General features: G+C 35.6%; 1 protein-coding gene across 1 annotated transcript in view; it reads right to left on the reverse strand.

Annotated features, from left to right (window-relative positions):
- ERMO2 (Sec23/Sec24 protein transport family protein) overlaps positions 1-17890 on the reverse strand; it is a 74854-nt gene that overhangs the window by 35053 nt on the left and 21911 nt on the right. The window contains exons 4-9 of the mRNA XM_089825095.1: positions 17566-17756; positions 1862-1969; positions 1416-1619; positions 1066-1297; positions 815-964; positions 505-661 (exon numbers count right to left, since the gene is read on the reverse strand). Of these exons, the coding sequence (XP_089681221.1) occupies positions 505-661; positions 815-964; positions 1066-1297; positions 1416-1619; positions 1862-1969; positions 17566-17756 (1042 nt within the window). The remainder of the gene's footprint in view (positions 1-504; positions 662-814; positions 965-1065; positions 1298-1415; positions 1620-1861; positions 1970-17565; positions 17757-17890) is intronic.

Raw genomic sequence — 17890 nt, forward strand, 5'->3', positions numbered from 1 at the left:
CCTTGCAATATGTTTTGGGGCCTAGGGTCATCTGCAAAAAAAGTTTAGCAATTTTCCTCGAAATTTTGGTTTCAAATTCATTTTGGTATTTTTGTGGACCTAGGGAGGGTCTCAGCAGCAGCAAAAAGTTCTGAAGAATTTATGACCCGAAAACATGTACAGTTTTTTGCAAGGTAGTTAGACGATGACCATTAAGGGAGGGTGTTAGAACTTTGTAATATTCCTCGAATGGTCATCTTAGTCAATCTTTAGTTTATTAAGTAGTTTCTATTTCCGTCTTTAGTTCATGATTGTCCAATTTAAAAAACATCACTTTTGTAAATCTATATAAGAAGCCTTCATCTCCTCTGTTTAATAACATCAATTTGCCATAACACACCCGAGATAATATCATTACTTCATGCATTGAAAAGCCAACTCATAATTCTTTCTAATTAATTTGAACTGCAGCACTAGGTGTATGTCATTTTTCCCCACTATTCCTAATTTCCTAAACAAGGATACAGAAGAGCAACTTGAAAATAGACCGTCTGGGTTGTCAATAAAGTGTCCTCCAGTGATAACTGCATTGCAAAAGCTTTATCACAATCAACAGCTGGAAGTGCCAGCAAATCTGAGGACCTTAGCATAAAATGTCCATGGTATGTTGTAAATCGTATGCCTGCAAAGTCATATAAATAATAATAAGGGATGTGTTACTATCTTTAAACTCAACAAGTCAATCATGTGAATGTAAAATACATCTTACCATCAAAATGGACTTTTTAAAAAGCAGCACTCAACTCAATTTGGAAGACAGAAAAATAAGTTTTACCTTTTCCACACCGTATGCGCATGACAGCTTCCCATGCAGTTTCTCTAGTCAAGTCTCTAGCAAGTTCATACATGAACTTTTCCTTGTAAAGAGTGGCATTAAATGATGGGTAATAGTACACCTGCCCCCCTGTATATTTTGCTAGAGTACCTGCAAAACAGGTCGAACATTATTAATGAATAACAGTCCACTAATTTTATAATGGTAACACAGAATAATGCCCCCGTCCAGTATTTTCATAAGGTTAATACCTAATGAAGCTATATCCGTATATTTATCGCTAAATGCATATAGATTCACCCCAACTTGATATTTTGTGAGATCTGCAGCCATCTGCTTATAAAACGGGTCCTCTGCATTGCGAATTGTGTGCTCTTTATCAGTGCCATATATGCGTGGATCATCACCCCGCAGCTTTAGACGTCCAACCCCAAGAGAAGGTAAAGTGCTCTGAAAGATGTGTAGCTTCCCTCCAAGTTGGCTCTGCTCAAATTTCACAGTTTCATGCATATTAAAAAAGACTCTTAAAACATCTAACAGAAATAAAGGACACAAGATCATTGACCATAGAAAACATACTAATAAAGTAACATAAACATACCATAACCATGAAAGCTGCTTTTAGAGCAGGTCCAAAAGCAGACTCAACATTGATATTCTCTGCAAACATTGATGGAAAACTATCAAGCAGAGCTTCTACTACATGTCGAGACTCGGACAAGTTGACAAGTAGATCATCGGGCAAAGGGACAAAGGGGTCATCCAGATCTGCCACAACCATCATTTGAGGCTGTGTCAAAGAAGACTGTCACACACAAAATCTAAATATTAGTACCTAGATAGGAAACTAATTTTATATAATCTCCATCACATACATTTCTGCTTGCATGTTAGAATTAAGACATATCAAGAATGTTTAATCTTTGCAGAAGCAAAATTGCATAGAAAAATTAGATATAAACCCAGGATCGAGTGTAAGATTTTGATGTGCCTTGCATCCAATAAAAAGAAAATTATCAAATGAGGTGAATATCAACAATGACTTGCCTTCAGGTTATAAAAGTGCAAAGCACTGTCAAATGTAAGAAATCCAATCTGTGTTCGGGGAAAACCAGGAAGCTTATCCAAACAGGATTTTATAGTTTCTGCTGCCACCTGAAAAGTACATAGAAAGAACACCAATAAAGCCAACAATAAGGTTGAAATATAAAAATTACTTGTTTACTAACAGAAAAGTAGATCTTACCCAATAAAATATTTTAAGATAGGATTTTGTCTTTTAACAGATATCTTTATTCATTTTATCCTATGTTACCGGGTTCCTCTAAACACCCATGCCAATACCGATGTGGGTAAAGTTCAGGTTTGGGTCCTCCGCTGGCTTCCCTTTGGATTCACACAGAATCAACGCAAAGAAACCAGGGTGCTCAAGGACCCTGGGCCAAACCCAAGCAAACATAAGGGACCCAAGGGTTATTTTCTCAAAATTTAAAACATGCCTACCTGTGGCCCTTAAGTGATAAATTTGTTAAAATGGCTGCCCCTCAACCCCATTGAGAGCATTGCCCCAGAAACCCCTCTGGTTATTAGGATCTCCTCAAATAAATAAAAAATTTACAGTGACAGGGTGATGAGGAACATGCATCCAACTGTGAAGTGTATTGACTTGGCATTTTTGTTGCACAATTTGGCAGAAAATATCATTAATGAGGCAGTTTGTATAGTAAATGGCTAGTGGAAGTGGCATTGTATCTGGCTATAGTTCAAGTAAGATTGAACCAAATGTTAGACTTTGATATCTTTGATGAAGACATTGAAGAGCAATATGAAGATTAGTAAATATTAAGTATAGCTTTCATTGTGTATTAACTACTAACATTTGAAAATCGCTGAATTATGAATTTAAGTATTTTATTTTTGCAAATAAGTGGCAATTAATTTATTCAATACATTTTTAATAGCAATTATGAATATCATTGTGTTATGTTATATAATTTTAAATTTTTTTATATACACACGTATATTCCTGTACTGGTACCCAAGGAAAAAAAACTTCTTGTATTGTCATACCAATTTCCAGTACCAATATCAGAACCAGCAACCTAGAATTTTTATCATATAGGTATTACCTCCAATCATGTTGCCAATCTGTTGTTGTAGATGGTGAGATGACTGAAAAAGGTTCAATAATTTGAGTCCCATATTAATAAACTATAAACAAACAGTAAATACTCATGGATTAAGCTAACCAAAACGGAAGCTGAATAAAAAGGAAGAATGTCCAAATGTATTTTTCTTAATCATGATGTTGTAACCTTTGCCATTAATCTTCAAGATTGGGTAAAATGTGGCATTGACTTGAGAAACATTTAGAGATCCAAAACAAGAAAATTTTAATAACAACCAATTATTTATAAAATGTCATGACAAAGATGTAGTTTTTGAGAATTTAAGTTGAGAAAGGATACAAAAGTGTTCTAAAGCATGTTGAACAAAGAGGATGTCATACTCAAAGGTCAGAAGACATCCTAAGTGGTTGGGTGCAGCCAAGGGAGAGAAAATATAATTTTGTGGAGAAACTCACTTAAGCATGAGAAAGGTATTCAGTTTCAATGTCAACGACAACTTAGTTCACTGAGTTAATTGACAGCAACTTTTTTTTTTTTATCGGTAATGCTAATAGTTTGTATTAATCAAAAAGATAGTACACAAGAGTTTAAGCCACCACAGGACTGCTGTGATCACAACACCTTCAGCCTACCCAGACTACCCAGCCAAATATTCCCACTCGATCATTACATTCAAAAAACAACCCCCCAGAAATACACATTGAACTATGCAAAAAAAAGAGCAGGAGCAAACATAGAACATGCCGAAATGGTTACTAGAACCAACCAGCAGCATCTTCCCTGATAAAGTTGGGAATCCCATCATGCTCCCCTACTGCCCGACACACCACCAGCCCGGACATTTACTGAGCCCATATCACCACCGCAACTTGCCAGTAATGACACATCCACCCTCATTCCAACACCACCTGCATCAGCCATGAAACCACCACTAACCCAAACAGAGCCTTGTCGACGCGTAGCAAGAAGTTGCTGACAGAAATGAGGACGTCCATCTTCACCAATGGGAGCCGAAGATTTCACAACAGTAGTCCTTCTTTTCCTCCAAATGTCTCCAACTCCCAGCCCCCTGATCTGCTCATGTAACCTTAGAAAGTGTCAGAGCTTCCAGCATCCCCAACGCGTCATAGGCATGTGAATTTCAGAAGGGGCAGCTGTAGACCACACCAGCAATGGTTGAAGCTCCAATGAACATCCATGGGCGCATACCCCTACGCAGACCCACATCAATTTTAGCTCTGCCCACCGCATCCACAACTCCAACACCCCATTCGGCCTCCATGCAATTTCTTGCCACTCCAAGCACTTCATCCCTTGTATTAGCTACCATTAACACCAAAGCCACAAACAAGGACGAAATGTCTAAATTTGACTGTGTCCTCCAATTGTGCAACAAAATCTTTCCCAAAAATCAACTGTATTGCCTCCCACAAAGCCTACTCATCAATGGAGAAAACATTGCGTGTCATTTTCAACATAATCACTCCTTCAAAGGCCAGAATCTTCCCTACTGTTTGCAGAGAAAAATTTGCCTCCATCAATGCACCCAAACACACTACCCACAAGCTACCAACCAATGCAATCTAAATTGCAAAATGGGAGGCAACGGCAGAAATAATTCTCCACCTTCGAAATTTCTAGAGGGGGCCGTTAAGTAACATGGATCCTGTCTGCAAATGTAATTATATTGCCATTGTTATTGATATGTTCCAAATGCAGATTTGGATCTCACATAAGTATGAGAAGGAGACATGTCTCTTCAAGATACATGTCTCCAAGGTTTAAACATCATTAGTTAGTATAAAATAATATAACTAACCATATGTATAATATATACATTATAATACATATATATATATATATATATATATATATATATATATATATATATATATATATATATATATGTATTAAAGGAATATTTATACTATCAAACTCATGATCATATCAAACTTGATTGTAACTACAAACTTAAGACTCCCTCTAAGTTAAGAAGGATTGATACATAACATATTATGTTCTTGAGTATACAATTATGATATTCCTAGAATGACACATTTAAGGATATCAACATAAGTCCATCAACACACATATATTATATATGGAATTTGCTACGATTCATAATGAGACTGAATTTCTCAACACCTTTTCTTTTAGCAAGGAGGGAAATTAACCAATTACTATAACTTTAATATAAATTTAAATGCCACCTTAAGTGTGGTCTATAATAGATTTAAGTTATGGTGTCCGGCAATATCTGGCCCGAAGAACCATAAAAACTTTCATGGTGACGGGCAAAATCCGACCTGAAGAACCATAACAACTTTCATGGTGTCTAGCAAAATCCGGCCCGAAGAACCATGATAAGTTGGTTATCAAGGTGTCTAGCAAAATCTGGCCCGAAGAACCAAGATAACACTTGCTCCAACACATTTTAAGTGTGATCTATAATAGATTTAAGTTATGGTGTTCGGCAATATTCAGCCCGAAGAACCATAACAACTTTCATGGTGTCCGACAATATCCGGCTTGAAGAACCATAACAACTTTCATGGTGTCCGACAAAATCCGGCCCGAAGAACCATAACAACTTTCATGGTGTCCGACAAAATCCAGCCCGAAGAACCAAGATAACACTTGCTCCAACACATTTTGGTGTTAGGAGATAGGTCTACTATTGATAAGATCATCACCTTACAATAGTTACCTTATGTTCATTATCATAACTTTCGCCACACCAAGACAACAACTTAATGTAGTTTGTTATGATAACAGGTCCAGTTATTGATAAAATCGTCATCTTCAATAACTCCCCTCTAAATATATACATAATGAAGGATCGTCATCTTTCATGACATCATTATAACAGCATCATGTAGTAACTCACATGATATCCACCATGAACCAAGTCAGAGGGTGGACCCATCATAGCTGCTAATAGAGGGTGGAACAAAGGGCTTTCACCTCATACTTCTCTCTCATAGAGGAGAGTGCATTATAAAGAATTTATCTTAGAACTTCTCCTCATAGATAAGATATCATCCACAAGGTATTGTATTTCAAAATTTCTCCCTCTGAACATCGATCTTGGAAAGTCAGGTCCTCTAGTTACTTCTTCAAAAACTTCCTCATGATATACATGGGAGTAGGCCCATCAACATCATGCAGTCACCCACATGTATTTCTAGACTCCCTCTAAGTATCAATATTCTAAGCTTTTGCATTGCCTTCAAAGAAATGCCATACTCCCTCTTAATGTAGAAGACTCTCATTATCTTAATCATCAAAGATGAGAGCCTCATTTTGTCCAACTTGATCATCAAGGTCTTTGGAGCTACTATCATTAGGTTGAGTCAGCACAATATCCGGTAACATGTTTAAAGTACCAACTTTCTTTTCCTGTAAGAACATCCTCAACCATAAAGGAAAAGATCAAGGCAAATAAACTTTATTGTATGTATAGAAATTACAAATAAGAGAGGGATATATGTCAAAAATAAGAATACTTATCTACACATGAAGATTCAGAATTTTCTTCTTAGATTGTTTGAAAATGGAACCTCTCCCCTCTAAAAGTGGGAATGGAACATTGACTATTATTCCCCCCACAATGTAAAATTTCCACTTATTCTTATAATGTTGAACAATTTTGTATCAAATATGACAACTCCTTTCTAAGTTCTAACTTGCTCTTTTTATTCATTGAAAATCCAAACATTCATTTAGCTTATTAGTAAATGCGAACATGTCCTTCCATTTTCTCAAACTCGTCCACTATACACCAATGTCTAGATTGAGTATGTTTGTGCCATATGAATGAACCTACAACTCATATGTTGAGCTTTATTCATCAAAGAGAGACTCGTAGATAGTTCAAATGAGTTCTTAAAACTTCATTAACATCTCACAACAACTCAATTTTCCTTTATTCATTGAAAGGTATTTGTTTGATCTTTTGATTAAAACCATATTACGCACGTCTTGCAATTTGTATTTATATCATTAGTGAATCTATCACAATGTGGTTTACTCCCTCTGAATTAATATGATCAAGATCACCAAAGGTTGACTGAATCGTATCCTCTATATGCTCCCTCTCTTTTAAGGTTGCCTCAATTGTCAATCTCCCTCTAAATTTCAATCTTTTTCTTCCTAAAATAACATTCTCGAAGGAAAAGATCAAGGCACATAGCTCTTATAGTATATACAAAAATATAGATAAGAGAGAAACTTCAATGATGAGTTAAATAAAATAATCAAGGATAAATAAATAATTCTGCATAATAATATAAAATCATTCCAATGCGATATAGATAAATATATAATTTAAATGTATGCTTTCAATATCTACACATATATTCAACCTATTATACATTTATGTGAATTTTAATCTATGTTCCCAAATATATAATCCTTTTATCATCACCAAATATATTTAATGGTCTAGAATTCATTTAATTAACATATTCATGATAATAAGATAGACAAATAGAACTTACTTGAGTATTACATTCTCAATGCATGCAGTCATGGAAAGGATTTATGTTTGATATATCTTAATTTTTACCTTATTATATCTCCACATGTTCCTTTGGGCTTCTTATATGTAATCACTTATTTCACGAGATTGCAAATATCAATATATATGTATCAACTTATCAAGTGGTAGGGAGTCGCTGATTTCAAAATTGTTCTACTCTCCCACGAGGTGGTATCTAAGTGAGGCAATCGATTGGTAAGACGGTAATATGCTTAAGCCACCCTTAATTTTTGAAGCCTTACTCTTCGTTCCTTATTGCCCTTTATATATTCGACAGTATATTTATTTTATATTTCTTCCTTCACGTCGGTATTATACATGTACTTTTGATGGTTGGTCACATACACTAATGAAGAGTGGAACATAGGCTTCTAACTTTGTTTCTCATTAGTCTTTACAAGCAAGGCGAGGAGGAGTGACGCAAGGGCCAGAGCAAAGAGCCAATGTCTTTCCAACCAAGTCGACCAACTCGTTTGCCATATTAAATCTCAACTAGCTTCATTTCATTAAATTGAATCCTGAAATCGCAAGACTTTTAGCCCAGGCCCACTTGATATCAAACCATTTTTATTATTCGCTCATTTGGAATAGCATGTAACCCTCCTCACCTAACATTTTGCTCCATTTTCTTTTTAAGTTTAGATTGACAAAAGTTTCATATTCGAAATCTTGCCCCTTGTTGTGTCGTTGGCCAAGAGAAAATGGGATGCTGACAGAATGAATAAAAACCATACTTTCAATCGCATCCATGATAGTAGTTGATTATTTTCTTGGTTGATGCCTCTTCTCGTCGACAGATCTATAATTGGTGATATCATTCATTCAGCCAACATAGATGAGGCAAAATGTCTCTTTAGCAAACGGAATTTATCTGTGGTGATTGTTGGAAAACTGGGCAACTTCTTATTCTTTATTTCCCATTCGGAATGAATTTTAATTAGTTTCTACGAAATATATTAATATGTAACTTTATACAGGTCCAACCTAATTCGTATTCCTTCATATATTTCAATATATATCAATGTGCCATGTAGACAATGATAGTTTGTTTATCTATTGAAACTCTAACTTCATATGACATATTCGAACTGACGGTTAAATATCATATATGCAGCAATTCAAAAGTCTTCAAATGTCTATTGTGTTGAACTTATTACAAACAAATCCAAATATTTTTCGCATACAAATAGTGTATTTTTTAGTGGTGAATATTCGTAATTTTGTGAATTTTTGAAATTTTTTGCTAGTAATTTAGCTAATAATTTAAGATTTAATGCAACCTAAATCGTCACATTTTTATTAAATTTAGGTCTAAAATATTTAAAATCGCTCAATAATTTATTCTATTAAAAAATTTAAACTCAAAGGTTCGCCACAATATTCAATACATGATAAGATTTGATTCACCTCAATATTTTTTATTATCGAAGAAATTAAAATTAATTCACCAATAATTATCATAATTATTAGTTACTTTAGGAATATATTACCAATATTCAGTTTTCACTATTGATTTAAAATATAATGAAATTATCCTCATAATTTCCATGAGATAAAACGTATTCAATTTTTATTTGTAATATTCCATGACGATTAGCGAACTTCCTATTATTATTGAGATTTGCCAATATTTTCTACTCAAAAATTATGATTCCAAAACAACCGCCAATGTAAATAATATTTAAAATTAAAATATTGAGAGATTCGTCGATAAAAATAATTTTTTTTTTCAACATAAAAAAGATTCACCAATAACTTATATCTTTTTCTGGAGGGTTTCTTAAAGTTTACCCTACATACAAACTTGCAGGTTGGCTGATGTCAATGATACTGACGAGGATTAGATTGGCTTTCTTTCTCACTCCATCCGTTGATGTATTTTTCTTATTCATTTCATACCTTGACTAGTTAGATTAGAAGGGCTTGCCCTTATAATATATTGTGTGATGTGCATGGTTCTTCCCTCTAATATTTGATATTTGACAGCCCTCTTCACAGGAGTTTCTTGTTAATCGATGTGTGTCTAACCAATATAGGCCACTGTTCATTTATTTCCTTTTCTTGTTTCTATTTTTCTTATCATGAATGTGCTCAAACATATGTGCTCAGCCTCTATAGTAGACATTGAAGAGTCATTTTCTGTTCAAACATAAACGTTGAATCTCCAACTAGCATTTTCAAGCCTATACACAATATAGCTCCTCAGGGTCTCTGATATTTTTTCTTCTACAAAGATAAGACAAGTTATGCTCCATCAACTAGAGAGTCCATGCAAACTTCTAAATATTTGCTGCTTGGCTCTGATATCATGTTAAGTAACATGGATCGTGTTTGCAAATGTAATTATATTGACATTGTTATTGATATGTTCCAAATACAGATTTGGATCTCACATAAGTATGAGAGGAGACATGAAGAGACATGTCTCCAAGGTTTAAACACCATTAGTTAGTATAAAATAATATAACTAACCATATATATAATATATACATTATTATATATATAATAATGTATATATAATGCCACTGTTATTGATATGTTCCAAATGCAAATTTGGATCTCACATAAGTATGAGAGAAGGAGACATGAAGAGACATGTCTCCAAGGTTTAAACACCATTAGTTAGTATAAAATAATATAACTAACCATATGTATAATATATATATATATAAATAATATAATATATGTAATATATATATTATATATATAATATATATAAAGGAATATTTATATTATCATCAATTGATCATATCAATTTGACTATAACTGCAAACTTAACAGGGGCAAATTCCAAGAACCATCATTATTACCCAATTCTCTAGCACTCCTCACACATGCCAAATCTCCCTTCACTTGCTTCCACCTTTTGAGTCCTCTCCATAAAATGATGGATGGTGCACTCATGTATCTTCAATGTCCTTGCAAATCCAAATCCATTGGGTTAAATTCCCTATAGTCCTCAAAAAACTTGAATTTGTCACTCAATGACTCTCTTATCCCCCCACATTGGAAAGCATGTCAACTAACTAGTTTGCCTCCCTGGGAACTTTGAAATTCTAAATTCCTCTACATTCTCCAAAAGAGTTCGAATTTGCTCGATGTACTTGTTCAAATACCAGGTGTCCATTTCCCCTTTGGAGATACCGTTCACAACCAACTGAGAGTCCCCTTTCGAGTGAATTTTGTAGGCCCCCAATTTACACCCTAATAAGGTAGCTTCTACAACGGCCAAGCACTTAGCTTAATTATAAGTATCATCTGCAACTCTTTTTGCCACAAGCGCCACGATACTACAGTCTTCGCTTCTTGCTACAACTCCAATTCTAGATGGTCTAGGGTTCCCTTTAGAGGCTCCATATCCAGAATCCAATGGAGTCCATCTGACAATCTTCATGTGCTCGAACCGAGGATGATCCCTCGATGGCTCATTAACACGCAATTGATAGCAACTTTTCATTTAAGTGGCAAATGTCAAAATCAATTCCAAAAAGTTCTTTTCCACTTCAATTGGAAAACTCAACTTTTGAGCTAGAATAAAAGAGTATTTAACTGAAAAAACTGCAATGCCAATAACAAATAAAACGTGAAATCACAAATGAAACCAAAAAGTGTTCTTTTAGTCTAACGAATCACTCAACATGAAAATTGTTAGTGTAGTTTTTTATTTTTCTTATTTTGCTAGGTTTTTCCTACACTTTTAATAATCTCGCTTAGGTTAATAAAGCATGTCTTATTAGGTGAATGGTTGTGAGGTGTCACCTTCCTACATGTGAGCATCAATTAGCTATCTTGGGAAGATACTTTGCTATCTTTAGTCCGATAGATGGTTGCTCCTCATTGGTTGGTGTTGCCACCTCCTCCCTCTTCCTAGCCTATATAAGCATGCTACCTGGCTTGTATTTGTATCTCTTATTTTTTGCATCCTCTTAATGTTATTTTGCTTCCAGCATTTGCATTACTCTCTTGGAGACTAATTCTATGATGCTATTTTGATTTTGTATCATTTGCATTCATAGTTTAGATATTTATTCTTTGCACTAGTTTTCTGGGTTATTAATCTTATCAGATTCTAACATGGTATCAGAGCTTTTCTATGTGCAAGAGTAGATTTTAGTTTCCTTATTTGAGAGATTGGGGGGGGGCTAATAAACTTTATTGTAGTTTTTTGAAAAACGAAGTATGCTCTTCTCTTGCATCTTTGGATGATCCTGAGAATCAGAAAAGTTTTGACAAAAACGGTTTTTCTTTGGGGTTTCAATCTCAAATTTGACAACCAACTTGCATATTTGGAGGTTTCAATCAGTATTGCAGGTTCCAGCATGACATTGATGGACTTAGGAAGCTGATCCAGCATTTGCATGTTATATTTTGGTTGCTGGGGTCGTTTCTTGTTTTTTGGAGCCGTTTTTTACTGTTAAAGGCATCCAATTTACACTACAGCAGCATCTTCTGTACATCAAAAAGAAAAACACTTTCTGGGTTTTGTTCGCAGCCCCGAAAAACCATCTGGGTATCTTTTAGATTTTGCATGCAAGCTGTATATTTTTCAGAATCGAGCATGCAAAGCTACAGCCATACCCCTCTCCGTTGGCAGTCGCAGATTTGAATGCAGTTTTCAAATGTCTCATTCTTGCTCATACGGACTCCGATTTTGATGATTCTTGTTATGAACTTGGCTATTTTTTTGTGCTCTATCCACTAGTGGAGTTGTTTTTTTGATTTTCTTGCATGAATTCTTCAGAAATTGCAGATTCTCAGCCGTGACTGTGCACAGTTCTCGTTTTGGAAACTTCGGAGGATCATAACTTTCTCATACGACCTCGTATCGAGGCGATTCTTTATTTGAAAGTGCGTGATTTTTCGAGTAGATCGCAGTGGTGCTATTTGTTTCCTTGATTATTGTGCCCAAGTTTCACTTTTAGCATATGCTCTTCATGAGGGTTTGTAATGGATTGAAATCAAGACCACTAAGTATCTCTTTCTAGTGGTAGTTGTAAATGCACTAAAATAAAGTGTCAAATCATATTTCTTTGGGGGGGTTCTTTGATTGAGTAAAAAAGGGGAGGGCATTGTCGTGGCTGGGTTCTCTTCTTTTTAGCATTTCTTTGCATTCCTTCATCATGGAACAAACAAATATGCCCATCCTAACTCCATACAATTACTTTGAGTGGAAATCACGCATGATAATTCACTTAAGAAAAGCTGGATTAAACAAGATAACTATGGGACTTGAAACTGAACCTGCTAAAGATGAAGATAAGCCTAAGTGGTTTAACAAATGTGATGAGGCATTTGGAACATTGTGTTTGTCTGTTTCTCCTGACTTGCTATTTCACATTGAGTCTTTGGATACACCAAATGAAATATGGACAAAGCTAGAAACACTATTTGGCACACAAGATTCAATGAGAGGTCATATGTTGGAAAATGAATTAATTAGTTTGAGTCCAGGCAATTTCAACACAATCCAAGATTTCTTCACCAAATTGAAATCACTAAGGCTGCAGTTAAAACAATGTGGAATTGAAAAGAAAGATGAACAACTGATTCTTAGTATTCTCTCTAAGCTAAGTTCAGAATATTCTGTGTTTGTCTCTACCTTCTATGCTACTAAGGGTGCACTTGGTACTCAATTCACCATGCCATCTTTAGATGATTTTGCTGTCAATCTCACTCGAGAACAGGACAAGCTAATCCAGATGGGCACTCTTACGTCCTCTAAGTCACATGCCTTGGCTGCCAAACAAGGCACAAAAGAACAACAAGGACAAAGTAGTAACAATAATAGTAAGGATAAGAAACAAAAGAATAGCGAGGAGAAGCAAGATCATATATCGATTTCTTCAAAAGCAACTATTGATACACCATCTTCCAAGGGCGATAAGCCTAAGAAAGAAAAGGTCAAATGTGCCTATTGTGAAAGACCTGGTCATGATGAACATAAATGTTTGCAGAAACAACTTGATCACTTGAAATACATTCTTGAGAAGAATAATATCAGTGTTCCTGAGTCTATCAAACAAAGTTCTACTGAAGGGTCTAACAAAGAAAAAGAAAATAGCAAGGGGAAAGGAAAGGGCAAGGCTCTTTTTGCAGTTGCTTCCTCACCATCCAGTTGGGTTCTTGATTCGGGTACTTCACACCACATGGCTTCATCTATGGAAGAACTTCCATCCTTGGAGCCGTGTACTATGCCTTCTATTTTGATGGGTGATAACACTCTTGTTGAGGTGTGTGGGAGAGGGTCTGTTGATGTGGGGGATGGTACATTCCATGATGTTCCTTATGTACCCTCATTGTCAACTAATCTCCAATCGGTACACCAGATCACTCACACAGGTTTAGGCAAGCGGGTTGAGTTCACTCCTAGTTCAGTGGAGATATTTGAGTTGCACAATGATTCTACAGTTGCAGTTGGGAGAGCAGATCATCAATCACAACTCTATATGTTTTCTCACTTTGTTCCTGATCCTCCTTTGACTGTTTCACTCACTCACTTTAATGATGTGAGCAGATTATGGCATGAGCGGTTTGGCCATCTTAACTTCCACTACTTGCATCAGCTTAACCAGCAGAGCATGGTCACAGGGTTGCCTTCTACTTTGACATTGGAGTCACTTGGAATACATGATAGATCTTCTGATGGGTCAGATTCACTTGAGTAGTCTTCTATCTCGACTTTTGATGCAGAGAGTGATTCAGAGGACTCACCTCCTTCCTCTCCTAGTCATCATTTACAGGTTGATGATTCTCCTCTAGATTCTCCATCTTCTGGTCCACTTTGGGCTAGACAAACCTTGCAGTTTGCAGGTGATTGGGTTGGGGATCCATCAGACACCAAGCAGACTCGTTCACAATTCCAGGATGCTCTACATATCTTCATTGCTACTGCCTCAAATCCACAGTCCTTTCATGAGGCTTCTGGTATTTCTGAGTGGGATACAGCTATGCAGGAAGAGTATAGTTCCTTGATGAGGAACCACACTTGGGATCTTGTCCCTTTTCCTAAGGGAAGAAAACTTGTTCGATGTAAGTGGATCAACCGGACAAAATTTGCAAGCTTTGCTGGAGGTGCAGGATGCTTCATCTTTTGGGGGGGCCTCTTCCTCTCACTTGGAGTCCTAATTTTCTTTGGGGAGTCTCTTTTCTCTCTCTTTTGGGGGAATTTTATGTACATGGGTACCTCATCAGGCTTGACTTACCGAGACCCATTTCTACATCCACCTAAGCTTCGCTTATGAGGGGGTGTTAGTGTAGTTTTTTATTTTTCTTATTTTGCTAGGTTTTTCCTACACTTTTAATAATCTCGCTTAGGTTAATAAAGCATGTCTTATTAGGTGAATGGTTGTGAGGTGTCACCTTCCTACATGTGAGCATCAATTAGCTATCTTGAGAAGATACTTTGCTATCTTTAGTCCGATAGATGGTTGCTCCTCATTGGTTGGTGTTGCCACCTCCTCCCTCTTCCTAGCCTATATAAGCATGCTACCTGGCTTGTATTTGTATCTCTTATTTTTTGCATCCTCTTAATGTTATTTTGCTTCCAGCATTTGCATTACTCTCTTGGAGACTAATTCTATGATGCTATTTTGATTTTGTATCATTTGCATTCATAGTTTAGATATTTATTCTTTGCACTAGTTTTCTAGGTTATTAATCTTATCAGATTCTAACAAAAATAGGCCAAAACGAAACAACCCATTGACTACCTATCTTGCCACTTAAGTGTGAAAATGCTACTTGAAAAACATGACAAAAGTAAATCACACCAAGGGCATCTATGCCACATAAGTGTCATAATTGATAGCTAAGTTAAAACATGAAAAAAAATTCAATTGTTCAAGTGCATCCTATAAGGTTGGAACTCGAGTTGTCAACGAGAAATTCCAAGAAAAAGTTCATTACGACCTCTGAGGATGCCAAAATCAACTATGTCAAAAATTCCAAAGTGAAAACACAAAAATGTCCACTCAAGTGTTTACACATTGACCAAGGAAGTTAAGTAAGAAAAGTAATAGAAAAAAAACATAAGAAAAAGTGCTCTTGTTAACTCAAAAACACACTGGACGAGAGAAAGCCACTTAAATGAGACAATGCATATCAAATTGGAACAAAAAATACATGGAAGAAAAAGAACACTTTCTACATGAAAAAGTTCAGTTTCACATTCAAAACACACAAGGATGCCATACAATAAAGTTTCCCAAAATAGTGTGATTCATAAATGGCAAACTCTTCAAGTCTCTCCCAATTGTCTAAGGATCGACACTTATTAGCATCCTCATATCATAAAGAATAATCACCATGGGAAACATTATCATTTCTTTCACTCTTCATAGAAAACACTTCAAGATGGTGGTTTGTCGCATAAAAGCTCTTAACCACAAACAAGGTCAAAGGACCCAACACCTATTGGCATTCTTATACCATAAAGAATAACCATCATTCGAAACCTTATCGTTTCTTTCACTCTCCATTGAAAGCACTTCAAGATGGTGATTTGTCACATAAAAGCTCTTAACCACAAACAAGATGAAAGGTGTTGAGCAATGAATTTCACATGTTTGAGAGGAAGGAAAGTTCTTTAGAGTACTCACCATCCAAAAATAATTATTTTCCCACATAATTGCAATTATTCTAATTGCTCTTTAATAATGAATAATTTTTCTGTTCACACCTTATGCACCCATGATTGCAATTTCAAACAAATCTGTGCTGTACTAAAAACTACATATCTAATACTAATCTAATTTCCTTTGAGAAAACGCTGTACATTGCATGTAACAAATCTGATTTTCATGTGTAGAAAGACCCCACTTTATTTATTTACAATTTTACCTCCAGCATAGAACCTCTTGGTTTGTTGCCAACAACATAATGCTAATTGTATACATCCTGAGCATCATTTTACAGCATGCATAATGAACATAGCATACCTTGCTTCTTCAAAGCTGGGAGTCACAGACTAGTAAACATATAGCTCAAGTCCATTACACCAACAATAACCATCTGCCTTGAGACTAAATTCAACTGAGAGAATTTCAGTTTGGTATAACCCCTTGACCCCAATATTTTGAAAAAAATATCATTTTAATATTTGGAAACAACCATACTCCATACTTGTCTTTCCTTTTCCTTCCACTGTAAAAACTGATTTGCTAAAGCAATTTTTCAAAATTTCCAAACTTCTATTTCGGTGAAGTACCCATGTTATAGGGACCAAATCACTGTACTCCACACCTGTATTTGGCATTTCCTCATACAATCATAGCCATACAAAATTTACACTTATGTTGGAAAGCCTTGGAAGCTCCCTAATTCTTTACTTATTTTCATATTTACTAATTTTAGTATGATGTATAATTTATTTCTTTTAGTTATTTGTGGTAGTCATTACAATTTAATAGTTTGTTGCCCCATGATATACAAGAAATTGAAACCAAGATGAGCAAACTGTATAACCTACACATGAAATGCTTACTATAATGGCATTACCGTTTACCAAGGTTGACCAATATTTATAGAAACACTGAGTCATGATAATAGGTTTTTAAAACAAGAGCAGTGATAAAGTTTGCAGATGGGTCATAACACTGTTCTTGTTTTTCAAACTCGTAAAGCTTGCAACTTATAAATAAAGTTTGCACATGGTTTTTCCCATATTCTACTTCTGACTTGAACAATGATAAAGTTTACCGTTAATCAGTATTGTATCAAAGTTTCAAACTGATTACTTATTGAATTAAACTTGATAAACAACAAGCACAAACAAAAAACGGAAATCTTAATCAAGGTCCTTAGCTATGATGCTCTCCATTCAGCACCCAGTACTTGGGTGTGTACAAGCTACTTGGATACGTGGGTAAGCATCCTAGGGGTGTGTGTACGCATACCCATGCAACATTGCCATTTACCAAAAGCTTCTAGTAGCCATTCCACAAAGCTATACATGTCTATAAAAAATTTCAGTGATTCACATAAGCATCAGTATTTAATAAGCAAAAACAATAAACTCAGGCAAAGTAAGAAAGGTGAAATGATGCAGGTTAACATAGCAGCAGAAAAGATAGTCCATTTAGTACCTGAAGCATCCCACTTCTAACAGCTGATATTGAAACGTCAATGAGGAAAAAATACAATGGCGGCATTGGTGGCCTCACCATATATTCAGTTGGTGCAACAAATTCAACACTACCCTGGGTAAGTTCAGGACGTTTATCAGCATCTTGTCGTCTTCCATTCATATCCAACGGTGCAAAGTAATCTCCAGAAACTGATCATGGTACATCCAAATATGCAGTTATTGGAAAAATGAATATTTGATAAAACAAAAAGAAAAACCTAGTTGCCATAAACACCAGAAAACTAAAAAAAATCTCTTGCAAGAAACAATGAGACATAACTTGT

This window comes from Cupressus sempervirens, chromosome 4, assembly GCF_028749045.1.
Source record: "Cupressus sempervirens isolate cs-2001-9-10 chromosome 4, ASM2874904v1, whole genome shotgun sequence".
NCBI classification, from domain to species: domain Eukaryota; kingdom Viridiplantae; phylum Streptophyta; class Pinopsida; order Cupressales; family Cupressaceae; genus Cupressus; species Cupressus sempervirens.